At 47.1% G+C, this 16,435-nt stretch overlaps 1 protein-coding gene across 2 annotated transcripts in view; it reads left to right on the top strand.

Annotated features, from left to right (window-relative positions):
* The window catches only part of LOC149358324 (gastric triacylglycerol lipase-like), a 28,718-nt gene extending 12,283 nt beyond the window's left edge, over positions 1-16,435 (top strand). For both annotated transcript variants that reach the window (XM_089570377.1, XM_089570378.1), the window contains 4 exons: positions 2,884-3,042; positions 13,608-13,679; positions 13,999-14,067; positions 16,132-16,435. In XM_089570377.1, coding sequence (XP_089426503.1) covers positions 2,884-3,042; positions 13,608-13,679; positions 13,999-14,067; positions 16,132-16,377 — 546 coding nt within the window. In that variant the 3' untranslated portion in view covers positions 16,378-16,435. The remainder of the gene's footprint in view (positions 1-2,883; positions 3,043-13,607; positions 13,680-13,998; positions 14,068-16,131) is intronic.

Here is a 16,435-nt window from a genome sequence, read left to right as displayed (position 1 = left end):
ACTACAGTTTGTCTGCGGTAACTGCAGGCGGTGGCGATATCCGTACATCATTTTAATGCGAACCCCGCTCACTTCAAAACGGTGACAGCCCATCCTTTCGGCAAGGACGTCACGAGTTTGACTGGGGGAAGATTTTTAAATGCAATTTTTCTCGGAGATAAATGTTTACTGCCCGTCAAACGTCAACGTCGGCTGAAAGAGCCAGAGATTCAATCTTTACCGAGAAAAACAATCAAATAATTTTGTCCTCACTGTCCCATTAACACCTATTACTGGAACAAGCAGAGGAATGCCCCCTTCTCGCTACAAGATTGGCCACTCAGTAAGGTGAATGGTAAGAACGAAATGGAATCAGAGAAAAGTAATAGCGAGTCGACATTTTACCGCCCTATGATAATCAGATTCGATTCGCAGTCCTTCACTAAGGCGCTCTTCGTAGTTCAGCACTGATACCCCAAATGACTTTCTTTTAGTGTGCTAGAAGTTATAGCGGCCCGTCCCCGCATTTAGCCTTTGTGTGTTTGTCTGAACCCTGGCAGCTAGGTCACGTGTGCTTGCGACGTCATCTCAACCTGCCCACCGTGGCAGGTGGCAGTGCAATTAACTATTGGTCGCGAGATGTTGCCCGTGAAGAGAAACCTGGGACTCACAAGCCCCACCGATGGTAGCACCTGCCACCGAAGTGGGTGGCAGGTTCTGTGGCACACGGCTTAACCGAAGTGCTAGCGACCTAATTCGCATCTGACCTAGCCATGCTAAATCGTCCGTCACTTTTTTTCCTTCTGATGTCATTCCACTCTCGTAACGTGCCGTACCGAATGGCTAACCATGGAGGAAAAAAAAACTAGGAGGGAGCGTGACGTCATAAACTTGAAGCCAAGACATAAATATAATGGAAAGCATCATGGGAAATTGGCCCTCACGTGACAAGGCCGCGGTAGTTCTTAGCCGAATTTCAGTTTCGGTTTCGTTTTTTTTTGTTGTGTGGCGCTGCGCTCCTGAACAACATCGGAGCATGGACGTTCACTAAAAAGCACCGCAATCCAACTGTGGAGGGCCTATTTCCCAAGAGTCAGTGCGCAAAAAGACCCTCGGCAACGGCGTCCGAGGAGGATGGCTTGCAGAGGCTGAGAGCGTGACGTCATACGCTCCCTCCTAGTTTTTTTCCTCCATGTGGCTGACCTGAGTGATAAGCATGTGGTGCAGCTTTGCCTAATCCAACGGTCAGAGGCGTGAAGAACAAAACTAGAACGCAATTAAAACAAAAAAGGTGCATCTTTCGATTCAGGTAAAACTTACTGGAATGTAAAAATCTTTCACTTTGGTTCTACGTTCAAAACAACTTTACTATATGACTTCGACGATGAATGCTATGGAAAATATCCTGCATCCATTGGGAGCCCTACAGGGAGTGAAAAAGCCTTCTTAATCCACAAGTTGAAAGTGTTAGGAGAAGGTAAGTGACGCCAACCAAGTAAAATACAGGAAAAACACGACGTTTCGGGACCGGCTCGGCCCCTTCTTCACGGTGTGACTACGGGCGAGCGCAGCTTGGCTTTTTAAGCCCCTGTGTGGAGGACCTGCGGGTCAATGGCCGCAGCCCATGGACGTAGGATGAGGGGAGAGTCCCCAGGGAACGATTAACATTCTCTCGTGTTTGCTGTATGTGCCACGACTCGAGTAGAAGCCTCCTGCGTGGGTTAGCTTCCGTTTCCAATACAATGGTGCTGTCGAAGTCAATTGGGTGGTCACACCCTTCACAGTGTTCGGCCTCGGCGCTGCGTTGACGATTCATGTGACGGACGTCCGCTTTGTGTTGGTTCATCCTTTCCGCGAAGTTCTTTACTATATGACTTCGACGATGAATGCTATGGAAAATACCTACATTTCGATTCGAACCATCCCATCCCGCACAAAGCATCTGTCGTGACGTCATTACTGAAGAGAGCCGACTCCATATGTTCCTCAAGTGAAGAAAAAAGGAAGGAGAAGAACCGAGTCATTTCTGACCTCCAAAAGAACGGCTACCCAAGCTCATTCATCCGGCGCATTATCAGGAAACAAGAAAGGCAAAACAAAATCCGGTCTATTATTTCCTCAGACGCATGCCAGAAGCGGAAACGTGTTTGCATCCCCTACGTGAGAGGCGTGAGCGAGACGCTCGGTCGCATTCTCGGAAAAGAAGGGGTGCTGACAACGCACAAACCGACCAGCACTATCGGTCGCCTTCTCCCCCGCCCAAAAAAACCGGCAGCCCAGAGAAAAGGCCCAGGGCGTCGTGTACAAAATTCCGTGTTCCGTCTGCCCGGCGTCGTACATAGGGGAAACGAAGAACTTCGCGGAAAGGATGAACCAACACAAAGCGGACGTCCGTCACATGAATCGTCAACGCAGCGCCGTGGCCGAACACTGTGAAGGGTGTGACCACCCAATTGACTTCGACAGCACCATTGTATTGGAAACGGAAGCTAACCCACGCAGGAGGCTTCTACTCGAGTCGTGGCACATACAGCAAACACGAGAGAATGTTAATCGTTCCCTGGGGCCTCTCCCCTCATCCTACGTCCATGGGCTGCGGCCATTGACCCGCAGGTCCTCCACACAGGGGCTTAAAAAGCCAAGCTGCGCTCGCCCGTAGTCACACCGTGAAGAAGGGGCCGAGCCGGTCCCGAAACGTCGTGTTTTTCCTGTATTTTACTTGGTTGGCGTCACTTACCTTCTCCGAACATTAAATTTCCCAACCAGACAGACTTCTGTCGAATGTTTTCTTTTGAGACAAGTTGAAAGTGTATATACTGAAACTTCGCAAATGAGCGAAAAGCGATAAAGAATGCGGACCTACCACGGTGGCCTAAAATGAGGCGCTGATTGTTTCCATTGCAGGACCTTGCCCAAGGTGCATTCCGAGGGGCTTTCCTGGCAAAGAAGAGCCCATTTATCAAAAAATTACAAAAGAAGTCCTGCGGAAGCGTTAGGCAAGGCCCCGCTTGCAAGTCTACCTTCAAGCTCTTCAATGGGGGCTTCCCCATAGAAATGAACATGGTGAGTCGTTGGCATATCGTTCAACCCCTCTATTGGAAAAATCAAGTAAAACATAGGCCAGACACGGCTTGCCGTCCACGTCACGCTTGCAGAAGAGCATCATTAGTTTTTTTTTTTTTTTTCGCAGAAATCAGTCACACCAAGGCTTTAGTTATCAGTTGTACTCATCGCTAGTCCGCCCTGAATGATTTATGGGGTGTTAACGTCCCAAAGCGACTCAGGCGATGAGGGACGCCGTAGTGAAGGGCTCCGGATAGTTTCGACCACCCGGATTTCTTTAACGTGCACTGACATCGCACAGTACAGAGGCCTCTAGCATTTCGCCGCCATCGAAATGAGACCGCCACGGCCGGGATCGAACCCGCGTGTTTCGGGTCAGCAGCCGAGCGCCACAACCACTGAGCCACCGCGGCGGCTATCCGCGTCCATATATGGCCGTACACAAATGATTCTAAGGAACACCGTATCAATAAATAAATAAATAAATAAATAAATGACCCTGTAAACCACTTTGCAACCTTAAGGTATTTTGCGGTATCAGTAACTGAATCCTTGCACCTCCAAAAAAAGGGCATATATCCGCAGTAAAACATTTACGCAATACGTACTTTATACACATACTGCTTATAATATAATAATAATAATAATAATAATAATAATAATAATAATAATAATAATAATGTTTATTGCCACTTTGTAGATTATACAATATGGTTCAGGCCCGTCAAAGCCAACAAGAGGCTTGAGTGACTGGGCCCGGCAGTTACGGCCAGGGCTACAAAAAAGGCAATATATATAGCAACGCTTCTCGTTACACCCAAGCGAGAGCAAAAAAAAAATATTGGAAAACACAGGTTAACAGCATAAGTAATCAGAAATTCGACTCTAAACTCAGAGAATACGTCAAAACAAAAAATAAAAGTAAATGAATTAACAAATATTTTAAGCATAACTTCACTCTAACAGAAGAATACAAAGATCAGCACAGGGCTTTCAGATGCACCTTTAGGTCACGCATAGAAGTTACAGCAAAAATTTCATCCGGTAATTCATTAAAGATTTCAGGTACATGAGCGCAGCGCCTTGCTCTCCCGTATCTAGTTACACTCCGTGGTACATAGTAACGAAATGTTTTCCTTAACTTCCGTTTAGGAGTATTAATAATTCAAAAGTCTGAATTCCAAAAATGCCGGTGAACAACTGTCTGCACAAAAAGAGAATAAAACGACGGAAGACGTAGGAACTGAAAGACGTCCATGCCGGATGGTATGTGACAATTGTACCTACACAATGTTCTTCAACATGTTTTTTTTTAATATACTATCAATACGGCGTGAAGGACATGGCGCAAATGCAGTTATGCCGTATTTGAGAACACTGTACGCGAGTGCATGAATTATAGTTTTTTTCACTGACATCTGCGCCAAAGACTTCATATTGAAGAGTAACCATGTAACCTTCCGTAGCTTAGCACACAGATATGCCAAGTGGTCATGCCAAGATAAGCTGCTGTCAAAAACAACACCAAGATATTTTATCGAGTTTACATATTCCATTGGCTTGCAACAACAGGGAAGGGAATCATGATCATGCAAGAATACTTGTCTATCTATAAGTAGCGTAAGTAAGTAGACGATGGAGCGTATGGTGCTAACCCGTCTAGAATGGTTCCTTGAAAAACGTGAACTGTACCCTTCCACAATGACGGGTTTCCGCAAAGGCCGGTCTGCCATCGACAGCGTAATTGATCTCGTGTCAACGGTAGAACATGAAAAACGCCGTCACAGGTTGACTGCTGCTCTTTTCCTCGACATCAAGGGCGCATTCGATAATGTTCAGCATGATGCAGTACTAAATGCACTCGATAAATGTGGCATAGGCGGACGTCTACACAATTGGATTGCAAGCTATTTGACAAACCGGACAGTCTACATGGAAACTCTTGAAGGAGACACAGCAGATCATCATGTTGCTTGTGGTGTTCCTCAGGGAGGAGTGCTTAGTCCAACGTTGTTCAATCTCGTGCTCATTGGCCTTTTCAAACAACTCCCGAAGACTGTTTCGATATCCGCCTACGCAGACGATATTTGCATATGGACATCAAGTGTCACGCGTCCCCAAGTGCAAGCAAGATTGCAGCGTTCGGTTTCCATTACGTCTGCGTACTTGCGCCGTCAGGGGCTTGAACTTTCGCCAACTAAAAGCGTAACATTGGCTTTCACACGCAAGTTAATGGCGTGGTATCCGGTCACAATCGACGGGCAAATTGTTCCATACGTAACACATCACAAATTCTTAGGTGTTACGATAGACCGTGACCTGTCCTGGACGAAGCACATTTCTGTGCTCAAGAAAAAGCTCGACAGCTTTGCAAGCATTGTGCGGTGTATGGCAGGAAAATGTTGGGGTCCCTCTGAGCGATCTTTACTACATGTGTACCAGGCGCTGGTAGTCGGTCTTCTCAGATACAGTGCACCCGTTCTCTCGGGAGTCAGACTATCAGGCCTGCATGTGCTTGAAAGCGCGCAGGCTCGTGCTTTAAGAGTATGCTTGGGTTTGCCATGTAAAACTTCTACATGGGGCACATTTTATGAGGCCCGCGCCTGCCCAGCACGAATTTATTTTGAACAGGAGCCACTTCGTGTGCATTTGCGGCATCTGACCAGGCATCGTCATCACCCCCTGACCAACATTAGTGCGGCGCGTCCAGATGCAGCCTTTTCCAGAGCCTTAGGATGCAGCGCAATGCGGTGCCTTCGAACTACGCGCCACACCAGATTGCGGAGGTGCCACTTTGGGCAGTACCAAAACCATGTTACGGACAACAATCCCAGGGATAACAAAGAAGACGCACATTCCAACAGTCGGACTGAAACAGCTGGCGCTGTCATACATTACATCTATGTATACTAACACCCAGCATGTTTTCGTGGACGGATCCGTGACGACCACTTCTTCAGCTGCAGCGGTGATAGTGCCAAGAAATGCCTCATGTCACCGTTTCAGGCTCATGCACAAAACGTCCTCTACGGCAACCGAATTGGCAGCCATACGAGAAGCCGTCCTTTATATTGGTCACCAGCCAGCGCAGCAATGGACTATATTCTGCGACTCGAGATCGGCATTGCAGGTCGTACAAACTTATCTAAAACCAAGGGCATGCGAGCAGCTGGTTCAACAAATTGTGGTTTTGTTAGCCGAAGCTTTCCACCGCGGCCATATCATAAAGTTTCAATGGATACCGAGCCATTGCGGCATAGCGGGAAACGAGCGTGCTGACGCCGAGGCTCGGATGGCACATAGTGATGGTGCTTTCATTGAGATAGCCTTTTCTAGATCAGACATTGGAGCCTTGTTGGCGCATTTAATGCAAGCGGCAATGCAGTCGCACTGGCATGATTCGAGTCATCAACAGGACCGCGTCTGTAAGCTTGACGCTGGCTCACGATTACATTTGCCATCTATGGTGGTGCGACGTCATGGGACTTTACTCCACCGGCTACGGCTTGGCGTTGCCTACACCAAACACTATCTTCACAAGATCGGCATCGAAAGTAACCCAAATTGCGCACAGTGCCACACTCCAGAGACTATTGGACACCTTCTTTGCGAGTGCCCGAACTATACTGCTGAACGAACAACATTGGAGGCGACCGTGAAACGACTGGACTCTCGCCCTCTCTCTGAGGAAACTCTTCTGGGCGCCAGGACGAGACGTTCTGATTGGTGCCGTGTGACAAAGGCCCTGCTCAACTTTTTGTGTGAAACAGGCCTGGATACTCGTCTGTGACCGCCTGTGCACAACCTACATGGTTAATGACATGTGTCGGTGTTTGTGTTGCTGACACCAGTTTTATGAGTTTTATGTGCTTCTACTAACCGCGATGCGAGTGCCAGCCAGTGTGGTGTGTGTGGTGTGTGTGTATGTAGACATCACCCGAGAAACTCATTGTATTATGCCATCATCAGCCTTCATTCGCACTTTCCTTTTCCTCCTCTTCCCTTTCCCCTGTGTGGAGTAGCAGGCCAGGGCCATGTTACCACCGGCCGACCTCTCCACCTTTCCCTCATTAAAATTCCTTTCTCTCTCTGAAACATATCATTTTGGTTTTGTTTATGTTCACCGAGATTCCATTCTTAGAAAACCATTTCATGACATAATTAATGTTTTCCTGCAACACATTCACTGCCGTCTCGTAGTTAATATGCTTCGTGAGCAGAACTGTGTCGTCTGCGTACTGAAAAATCAAGCACTTGGATGCTGCTGAGCTCAGATTATTTGTAAATATATTAAAGAGCAATGGAGATAGAATGGATCCCTGTGGTACACACGCTTTTACAGGGAGCTTTGCACTGTGCTCCATTTGGCTGTTAATTCTGACCACTTGTGAACGTCCGCATAAGAAATTCTTTAGAATAGAATAAAAAGGACCTCGAAAACCCAGAAGGTACAGTTTTTCTAATAAAATAGCATGATTAACCGTATCAAACACTTTTTTAACGTCTAGAAAAACAGCACAGCTAAACGTGTTTTCATCGAAAGCAGCGTACAACTCATCAGCAAATTTCTCAAGCAATAAAGTAGTACATCTTCCCTTAATGAACCCATATTGACGGTTTGAAATGACATCGAATTTGTTTAAGAAGGAAGCCATACATTCAAATAGGAATTTCTCTATAATCTGTGATAAAATTGGCAGGATAGAAATCGGTCTGTAGTTCTCCATAGCGTTCTTTTGTCCTCTCTTGAACAGCGGCCTTACGATAGCAGTTTTCAAATCTTCAGGTATTCCGGCGTTTTGCAGAAACCCGTTAATCAAGAAGAGCAGTATGTCCGAAAGAGCGCGAAAATTCCGCTGTACCAGTGCAGCCGATATACCATCTATTCCGGCGGGCTTGTTTCGTCGGAAGCTAAACACTAGCCTGGCAAGATCGTCCTTTGATAGCCTTGGAAGATATGCGGAAGCTGATAAAGAATTTTTTAGTGTACATTTCAAGCCTTGCCGTGCTGCTGCCATTTCGGCCGCTAGCGTGAAATACTTATTGAAATCGTCACCTTTCGACACAAGTTCGCCTACCAAAACGTCCGAACAAGACAGGTTCCCATCATTTCCCAGAAGGTGTTTAATCAGAGACCACATTTTTGCAGGATTTTTATAGGATCGTTGGAACTGCTGCTGAAAGTACATCCGTCGTGCGGATCGAATAAGGGCCACAACCCTGTTCCTGGTGGTTCTGTATTCAGAACGAAGGTCATTATTTTTAGGAACACGTTTAGAGCGTTTCCAAAGCCAATCACGATTTGCGATTGCCCGCATAATTTCGGAGTTTAACCAGTTGTGATTGCGCCTTTTTTTACGCACTAGTTTCCGAGTACACGTTTCTTTCAGCTGGTCAAGTTTATTACATAACTTTGTGTATACTATCTCCACCGATTCACCTTCAGTTAAGTGTGCCCAGCGAAAAGACCCTATCAGCATATCCAATCTTCTTTCATCTATAATTGTGACAGTTAGCATATTAGCATCCCTACCATTTGATGCAGTGGTTCCAGGCAGCTTATATTTCGGCGAAAAACGACAGGCAGTGAAATAATGATCTGCTAACCGCTGTGAAATAATACATGCGGACAAGGTGTGATGCAGTGCACGAACAGCAATGTGATCAAGGCAAGACCTCACCAGTCGACCGTTCACGACATCTTCACGCGTAGGGGCATTGAGCATGTTTTCTATTCCAAAAGCCGACAGAGAGGACAGGTAATCGAAAACAGGAATCTTATTTGGGCATAAAATATCGATTTTCAGGTCCCCTGCCACGCAGAACAAGTCATCTGCTTTGTGCTTCAGAAGTATCTCTTCGAGTTCAGTGACAAATCGTGTTATGCTAGCACCATGTGCTAGCATACACTGCCAATAATGTAAGGGACACATGCAATAGATCTACCTTTAAGGCTAAATATTCCGCATGTGCAAACGAGATGTCGACAACAGAAACATCGTACTTTTGGTTCACAAAGACAGCAATGCCTCCACCACGGCGCACCGCGCGTGTGGCAAAACTAGCACGATAACCGTTCACGGAGAAAAAATGTAAACAGGATTCAGGTGAATTTATCTCGGTGATAACAAATATGTCCACGAAACCTACCAATTCCTCTGCTAACATCTTGAATTCTTCCCAATACTTGCGGAGACTACGAATATTGAAGTTTACCAACGTGAATTCCTGACCTGCATTTCGGCCAAGGTTTGCCCTAAAAGCAGCAAAGTCCAAACTCGAGTGGATTTGTGAATGATCCGGGATTCATTTTATCTTATCGATGTCAGAGTCACAAGTAACTCGAATGAGAGCTGCGGTTTCGTCTTTCTTTGCGAAGATTTCGCCGCCTCTAACCCAAACAAATTTGTAGTGTCCTTTCTTTCCTTTGGTCCTTGCTAACCAAAACAACCTTCTGTTGCCCTCTGTCAAATTTTTATTTAAGTAAAGCTGTTCCGATGATTCCGGATCAGAAAGGCTCTGGAGCTTACCCCTCGCTGCGAAGCAGCGTTCTCGAGCAGCAGCAGAAGAGAATCGCACCGAGATCGGAGGCGATGATTTCTTGCTTGGAAGACGGTGGACAGCCACCACTTCCCCATTACAAGATTTTTGCAGTTCAAGTTTCTCGGCCAGCTCGTCAAGGAACTTAATCAGATTTTCACCTCTTTCCATCTCCAAGCCATGAATTTCTATGTTAGCGTTCCTGCTGTGCTGCTCGGAATCGTTAAGCCCATTCTGCAGTCGCTGAATCAAAGATTCCCGAGCGCACACCTTTTCCTGCAGTTGGCATATTTCTCCACTACGAGCCGAGGCTTCTTCCTTATCAGCTTCAAGTTGGTCGGCCACTGCGTCATACTTGGCAGAAAGGAAGCTTACTTCCCGATTCTTCCACCTCATGAACCGTTGTACAGAGCTTATTGAATTCTGCTTTTAGCAGAAGCAAAGAATCCACTTTTACGTGAAGCTCTGGCATGGATTCGTTGTTGTTGTTGCGACTGAGAGAAGGATGAAAAGGAAATTGCACGGGCCTGCCTACTGGCTTGAGCCAAGCCACCACCACTGCCACGTGCAGATAGAAGAGAGCTAAACGATCACAGGAAAGAGAAAAAAGGAAAAAAGCAAAGACGCGCGTCGCAGCAACAACTGCGTCCGCCGGAGCGGACGCTGCTGAAGAAATAGATAAGCGGCCGAAGCCGCGCTCGCCGAAGCGAGGACAGATACACACGACATTTCGTTTAATGTCTAATCTCTGCCATAAGTGCTGCAAGTAGGTCAGAGCTGTCCGCTGATTGTGTCAGCTGCTGCGAATTCGAACCACTGCGTTTTTTGCTAGTACGGCAGGTTTTGCACACCCAAACGTCTCTTTTTTGCAGGCCCATCGTACTGAACGTATTTGGAGCGATACCTGAGCAGTTCTGTCCCAAATGATACGGCTCTTTACACTCCATGCATCTCATAAAACGGCCGTCATCCGGCAATGTCTTCTGACAGACAATACACTCCTCGCTGTCACCCATATCAACGCAGCAAAGTTCAGAAATAACACTCAGCAGTCGGCGGCATGAAAAAGGAAATTAACAAAGGAACCGAAAAACAATAGCTCTTACAAACACATGCAGGGGATCAGTGTTCGTTAGGCGGTGGGTGCGCTCACCGGACGGAAGCAGTTGTAGTTACCGAAATCCCACCGCAGCACCGCTACAGCTGCCAACTTGTGCAGGTGCCCCGCTGAATGAAGCCAGCTAGTGGTGACGAAAATGACGAGCAGGGGCGGAGCAGGCAACTTTTCCGTTTGAAGGTAGCTAGCAGCGCACAGCTTTCACGCGCACCGACGTAAGCCAGGGATTACCGGCGTGCAGGAAACGATAATAATAATAATAATAATAAGGAAAGAATAGACGTGGTAGCTAGTGGCGCAGCCAGGTTTTTTTTTTTTTCTGGGGGGGGGGGGGGGGGAGGGGGGTTCATTTTGCATCGCGGCCTCCTCATAGAATTTGTGGAAGGATCAAACGCAAGAATAATAACTGCTTGGTCATTGGCAATGCCACTGTGTATTAGATAACGCTACGCACTATCTAGACAAGTGAAATATGTATTTTTTTAAATAAAAGAATGCATTCGTATGTCTTAGAAATCGTGGCAGACATAACTAATACCAATGCTTCCATGTTTTTTGCGTATTTAATAAGTAAAGAAAATATCACGGGAAGTCTAGAACTATATCAATCCGAAATCACCAACGCATGTGCATGCCGCTGATATGAAAAACGTAAAGGCCATGAAATTAGCAAGCAGAGGACAAATATTTTAATGAATCCTTGCCTTCCAAGAGCCTTTACATTTTTGTGCATACGCAACGGCCAGGAAAAAAATCTCAACGACGCTGTCCTTCGTTCCAGTGTACTGCGCAGCAGCAGCTGCCACCGGTCATGTATTGCGAGTAATTGCATCGAAATTTTAGTCGCAACAACGAGCACATGTATAAACGATGAGTTCTGCAAAATATGCATTAGAAGTGCGAAGATAAAATGGAGTATTCGAAATGCGAAATGCGCCAAATGTCTTTTCTAGTCTGAAAAAGACATTGTAGCTGCAAAACCCAGAATGACTTCCGGCGCCGGTGGTTGTTTTGGTCAGCGGTGCGCGACAGTCCGAAATAATTTAGGGGTGAGGCTGAAGCCCCATAAGCCCGGACGGACGGACGGATGGATGGATGGATAAGGCTGAGCCCTTTAAATCGGACCGTGGTTCAAGCCACCTAGCCATGACTCGTAAAATTTCACTCTTGTCTTAATTTAGCCTCCAATCAGATTTGGTTACTTCTACCCGCTTAAAATCTATTTTTCCTTTACTGTTCTTAAACCGCAATCCTTTGAACAAATCAGCCCCGCTGCTTTCAACTGTCGGGTGAAGCCCTCTACGGAAAAATAACAAGTGCTCAGCCGTTTCCTCCTCCTCTCCACACGCACCGCATAACGTCTCAATCTCTTAGTATAGGAGGTATTCACATGACGTCATCCGCAAGGGGCGCTAGCGGCCGGCGCGGCATTCGCCATGTTGGTGGTCGCGCGCGCGTCCGCCGCAGCCAGCCGAAGCGTTTAAATAGCTGGTGATGGGTGAAATGTGAGTGTATTTCGCGTCTCGCCGCAGGTAATTTCTCTCCGACCCGTAACACCGCGTGACTGAGTGAATATTCCGTGAACTGCGCGAAGCAGAAAAGACCGGGCACGCTCAAAAGTTTCCACTTTGTGAAAACGTCGACCCCCCGTAGGAATGCGGAGGCTCCGGCATGGTGAGCGACGTACAGGACTGCTGCCGCGCGTTGAATTCACCGGTATCGAGGCGCGCATTGTGTACGTCTTAAGTTTGCTGACAGGCCAAGGAATTAAAGCATAAAAACCTACGAGAGGGTGCAATTACTTGACAAGCGGGTGAGTCCAAGAGAGCCGTGCTTAGGGTGCCAACGGCCGAGATGCCGAAGTGCCTTTTTTGGAGAGGTGAGCAATTCCAAGGGTCTGTTTGCTTAGCTGTAGCTTAACTTGTTACCTCATTCTGCTTAAAGTGACGTGTTACTACTGAATCTAGTGGAATGGCTGCACTCTGCGTTGCTGCGAAATGACTAGACGTCTTGTGCATTCGAAGCAGCGCTACGTAGCTGCAATCAAAACTGCAAAACATTCTCGCTAAGTCTACCGTTCGTGCTGCGAGCGCGTGACAGTATTTGTTTGACCGTTTTTGTCGTAAAAGTAAACAAGGCGGCTATGACGCTTTGCCTTTCTGCTGAAACACCGCCTGTGAGGCTTCAGCAGTTCGCGGACTACAGGCGCTTGAATTATCAATTTCTGCGGCGGCAGTTTTGGAATTTCAGTAATTAATCGTGCTGTTTATCCACGATGCGCCCTGCATGACTAGCTGACAGTTATCGACTGATATTAAAAGCTGCAAGTCGTTTACATTCTTGCGAGCAGCGCAACCAGCCAGTTTTGCTGCCGAGTTGAGGCAGCTCGGTTTTATCACGGCGCAGAAGAATTCTGCTGCAAACTTCATGCACAATACGCGCTCCACAAAGATAAGTGCTCGCTGACGTATTCAACAACGTAAAAATATGTTACGGATCCCTAACAGTTCAGGCCGGGTACCTCACGGCGCACCGTGACGCTGCGCGAGCGGGCCTGAAACGACCGCAAACATGGCGCGCTTGCCGCGACGACGCTCGCGCCGTCTGGTAGCGCGGCCTCAGTGAATACCTCCTATACCTGACTCGACATGCCTTAGACCGCTGAACTCCCGTTCTGGCCTCGAACAACAAATAGCTTCCCCTGCAATTATCGTAGATATTTTCTTAGGCAATTTAATGCTTGAACACTCTGCATGTTCCCAGTGCGGATTTCACGACGCCCTCTGGCGGCAGGTCAGCGCTATGGACCGGAGTACGGGAATAGGTCGACATCGTCCTATAAATATGCCTGCGGAGTTTGTTTTGTTAAAGACTATACCACAGTACAGATTGTGTTCGTTCTGTGCAGACGAGATTTCCGTTGTATATGGCCAATGCCCCTTCTGGATCCTCAGTGCGGAACATCTACCATTACGCAGAGGTAAGTTTCCGCGCTGTTCCTTGGTCGTGCAACACATTTTCTTGTCCCGATTTTGGCTATATTGCAGAACTAAAAAAAGCAATACAAATCTAATCGAAAAAGTTGCATGAAAACACAAAAATATAGGAGTGTAGTGCTGACGAATGTGAAAAAAATGAATACGTACTGAGTGGCGCATGCTATTCGTAACAGTAGCAACACAGACGGAAAAATTAAAACTACTTGGTCAAGCGTTTAGGTTAACTAGCTATTCTTCGTATTTTTCCAGCTTAATAAAATACTCAGCCAAGATGCTAATTTTTCTCGCCATCTTTTGCAGCTCATAAAAGATGACCGCTTTCAAAAATTTGACTGGGGACCAAGGAAGAACATGAAAATTTATGGGCAGGTATGTCTGCGTCATGCATATATATTCAGCAAAGCCACAGAAGAAGCTCCTGTCACTGCCAGATATTGGACGTCGCAGTCAGCAGTGCACAACTAAATGTAGCGGCTTACTCGCCCACGGCAAAATACAATTACGAAATATTGGCGCTGAACAGATAGGCTTAAGAGGGTTACGGAAGAGCTAACACATGACGTGGAACACAGGAAATGTCCAAAAGCATGTATATGTAAATGCACAAACCTGGAACATGTCCCCTGTTTGTGCTTTTGTAGCCCTTACAAGTTTCTTAGTTCAACGAAACCGCGCATTTCATTTGTTACGCGAGACCAGGTTGAAAATTCAATGCGCGCAGGCGACAGACAACACACGTCTTTAGTTGCCCATGCACATTCGATTCGGCCCTGCTTGATCGCGAGTGTCGCGCTAGATACCCATGCGGACTCATCTGTTAGGAACAGAGACGGCTTACCAGGGATGTACAGAGTCAATCACACTTAGAGGGAACATGGCTCCGCATGGCCACGTACCTGCGGAGTGCCATTGCATCCAACCCGTTCATGAATCAGTGCAGAGTGGCGCACGAGAAGAGGGTCCTCGACGTGGTGCTGCGTGTCATCTGGCCCGAATTCGCACGGGTTTACTACCGGCTTGCTCGTAATAGTGCTCCACGTGTGCGCAGCCACGCGGAGCCGTGTTCCCTCTAAGTGTGACTGACCCCGTACACATAGTACTTCTTCGAAACAGAATCGAATATGAATTGGATATTTGTATGATTATACGCAACTTATGCGAATATTCGTACTAAACAATATTCGTGCGAGTCAGCGAAGCGCTATCGGCGGCTATTCCTGTCGGAGCTGTCGAAAGACGCAATACTGATCTGCACTATAGAGGGCGCGCTACACGAAGTCAGAATATGTTTACTTTGTGCATGCCATGTCACGCGCATAGGAATATTACGTGCTTAACAAAACAGCAGCTGGAAACAATGGGCCCCGTTCACGGCATGTTGTTTGGTTTATGGTTTAGGCTATGAGGCACGCCGTAGAGAAGGACTCCGGAAATTCTGACCAACTGGGGTTCTTTAACGTGCAGTGACATAGCACAGAAGAAGGGCCTCTAGAATTTCGCTACATTACTGCCATATTACTACCCTGATCAATCCACAATGACAAATCACAAGAGTGAAGAAAACCAGCTTTTTAATGTTTGACTGTTTCAAACAAGCCAGAGGCACCGAAAATTTTGAGCGTGTCTAGTGTCGTGGTTATAGCTTCTTGTTGAGGTAACAAGAAAAGCTTTAAAACAGTCTACTCTTCGTCACGGAGGAATTTTGTTCGGCGGTCCTGAATATGGGCGGTGTTTCACTGAAAAATGAAAATCAGTTTAATAAGGAAAAGAAAGGTCGCAGTAACTGTCTCACTTCTCGGTGGTCACTGAGAAGGATTGGTGGGCACCTGAACAGTTTGTCTAGGTGGTATTGCCTCAACTACGACGTGACGGAAGCGGTGGAAGAGGTGAAAGAGGCGCCGTAGCGGAGGGCTCCGGAATAATTTCTACTACGTGTGGATCTTTAACATGCACTGACATCACACTGTACATGAAAATGAAAATTGGTTTTGAGCAAAGGAAGTGACGCAGTAACTGTCTCACATAGCGACTGCACTGTAGCCCAAGCTTGGAGGCCGTCTGTTCAAGAATGAAGCCGCACGAATATTATGAACTGCGTAGCGGCGCTCAATGCGCAGACCAATCGCGGCAGCATGATGTGCGGCGTCAGAGTGGGGCCAGTTTTTGAAACAGCCGTCGAAGACAACTACGGCGTGCCCTATTCAAACTTCCTGCCTATTCCAAAACTATTGGAAACTTATGATCGTATTCGTTTCGAACAATTTTGAACATGCACTATTTGATTTGTCCAGCGAATCGAACGGGACAACATGCGATTCAATATTCGAATATTCGCGCGCCCCTACCACTTTCTCAGCCCTTTGCTGTGAGTAGCCTTGAACTACCTCTTGTCTCGTTTCATTTCTTCTTCCCTTCATGTACACGCACCCACAGAAACGGCCACCCCAGTACGATCTCAGCAAGGTCACGGCACCAGTGGCGCTCTACTGGAGCGACGGAGACGTGCTGACCACGCCACGAGACGTGGCGCACCTCAGGAGAAGCCTGCCCAACGTGGTGCTCAACTACAAAGTGCCCGTGCACGGCTTCACGCACATGGACTTTGCCTGGAGCATCAGAGCCTGGAAGCACGTCTACAGGAAGATACTGGAGATGATGACCACCTACGCTAGGACGTGACCGGGTTTGCGGTCATGACTTGGCGAACAGAATAGTGCCAATCCCAATAAACAGCACT

Source organism: Amblyomma mixtum, chromosome 2 (genome assembly GCF_055824585.1).
Source record: "Amblyomma mixtum isolate Tamu chromosome 2, ASM5582458v1, whole genome shotgun sequence".
Taxonomy (NCBI): domain Eukaryota; kingdom Metazoa; phylum Arthropoda; class Arachnida; order Ixodida; family Ixodidae; genus Amblyomma; species Amblyomma mixtum.
This window is presented reverse-complemented; position numbering and strand designations above follow the sequence as displayed.